General features: G+C 67.7%; 1 protein-coding gene across 1 annotated transcript; it reads left to right on the forward strand.

Moving 5' to 3' along the window:
• Nucleotides 1–79: 79 nt before the first annotated feature.
• EMIHUDRAFT_124663 (hypothetical protein) lies at nt 80–544 on the forward strand (the record flags this gene model as incomplete). The annotated part of the gene is made up of 1 exon (XM_005763849.1): nt 80–544. A coding segment is annotated over one exon (465 nt), but the record flags the coding sequence as incomplete, so codon positions are not given.
• Between the last annotated feature and the right edge of the window lie 941 nt (nt 545–1485).

The following is a 1485-nucleotide window of genomic DNA, read 5'->3' on the forward strand; positions in this document are numbered from 1 at the left end:
GCCCGCCCCGCCTCCGTTGCCTCCGCCGCCGCCGTCGCCACCGCCGCCGCCGCCGCCGTCTCCCCCCTTTGCTGGGGAGAGCTCCTCGTTGGGCGAGAGCTCGCCCGGCGGCTGGGGGGCGGAGCCGGCCGCGACGGCCTCGGCCGCGGCGGAGGAGGAGCTGCGCGTCGACGTGACGGACGGCCGCGCGTACACCAAGGCGGACTTCATCTCCTTTTACGGCGGGACGGCGGAGTGGGAGAGGAGCCCCGTCTTCCGGCCGCTGCCCGCAGCGGGCGGCGCGGCAGAGGGCGGGCACGCCGTGGCCGACGCGGAGGAGGAGGAGACCACCGCTTCCTCGCTAAAGAGCCACCTGCACCACCTGTCCAAGGGAGACCTGGCCGGAGTTGTGGCGGAGGCGCAGCGGCAGCAGGAGGCGGACCCGACGGGCAGCAAGGTGGTGGACAAGTTCGACGCAAAGATGAGCAAGTACGACCCGACGGGCGGCATGGTGCACGACGGTGCGACGGCGTACAAGGACATTGCGGCCGACCTCTTTGGTTAGTGCCGCGGGCGCTCGCCGCAGGCATGCCATGCGCCGCCGTCGCGCGTCACGGAGGCATCGCAAGCGCGCCCAGTAGCAGGGCGGGGAACCTGTGCGCAGACACGCGGGGCAGCGGCGGCCATTCTTCTTCTCGTTCGGGTTTGCATGAGGCATGCTCTGGGGTGTTTACTGTTGCTGCATGGTCAGTCAGTCAGTGTTACACACGTCCTAGCATGGACGACGGGGCACACGCACTCGCGGAACACAGGGCATTACACACGAGGCGTTGTGTGCGTTCTCAGGGAAAGGCATCACCACAGACAAATGTATAGTCAGAGGGGCAGCAGTGGGGACCCCCACTCACGACCCCGCGAGCGCCTGTAGCGAGATGTCCATCGCTGCATTGGTTCTCGCCAAGCATGAGCGCACTGGTTTAGTGCGCGCAATGCGCGGGGAGGGCGGCCTAGCCCTCGCCGGCATGGCAAAGAAGGCGTCGGGCGGGCGCCTGTTCTCCAGCGTCTGGCGCCAGGCCGAGCGATCGGCGGCGAGCTCGGGCCACCTCGAGCGGTCGATGTGGAACTTGTCGAGCGCGGTGCGGATGCTGCGCCCAAACGTCATGTTGGGGCACCCGATCGGCCGGCCGTGAGGCACCCACGATGAGAGCATGCGACGAGGTAGGCGATTGAAATCCATCCTGCTGACATGCCCGAGCCAGCCCAGCCGGCGTCGGTCGATGTAGTAGTCGATGAAGTCGAGACCTAGCCTGGCGCAGAGTTCGCCAGTCGTGATGTGGTGCTCCCACACGTGCTTGCGAGTGACACGACACATCGCACGCACGCACTGTGCGTGGAAGACGCGGAGACGGTGGAGGAGGCGCTCGGTGAGCGCCCAGCACTCGCACCCGTAGAGCAGGATGGAGAGGATGAGCGAGGTGTAGACCGCGCGCTTGGCGACAAACGGGA

This window comes from Emiliania huxleyi (assembly GCF_000372725.1).
Source record: "Emiliania huxleyi CCMP1516 unplaced genomic scaffold EMIHUscaffold_6151, whole genome shotgun sequence".
NCBI classification, from domain to species: domain Eukaryota; phylum Haptophyta; order Isochrysidales; family Noelaerhabdaceae; genus Emiliania; species Emiliania huxleyi.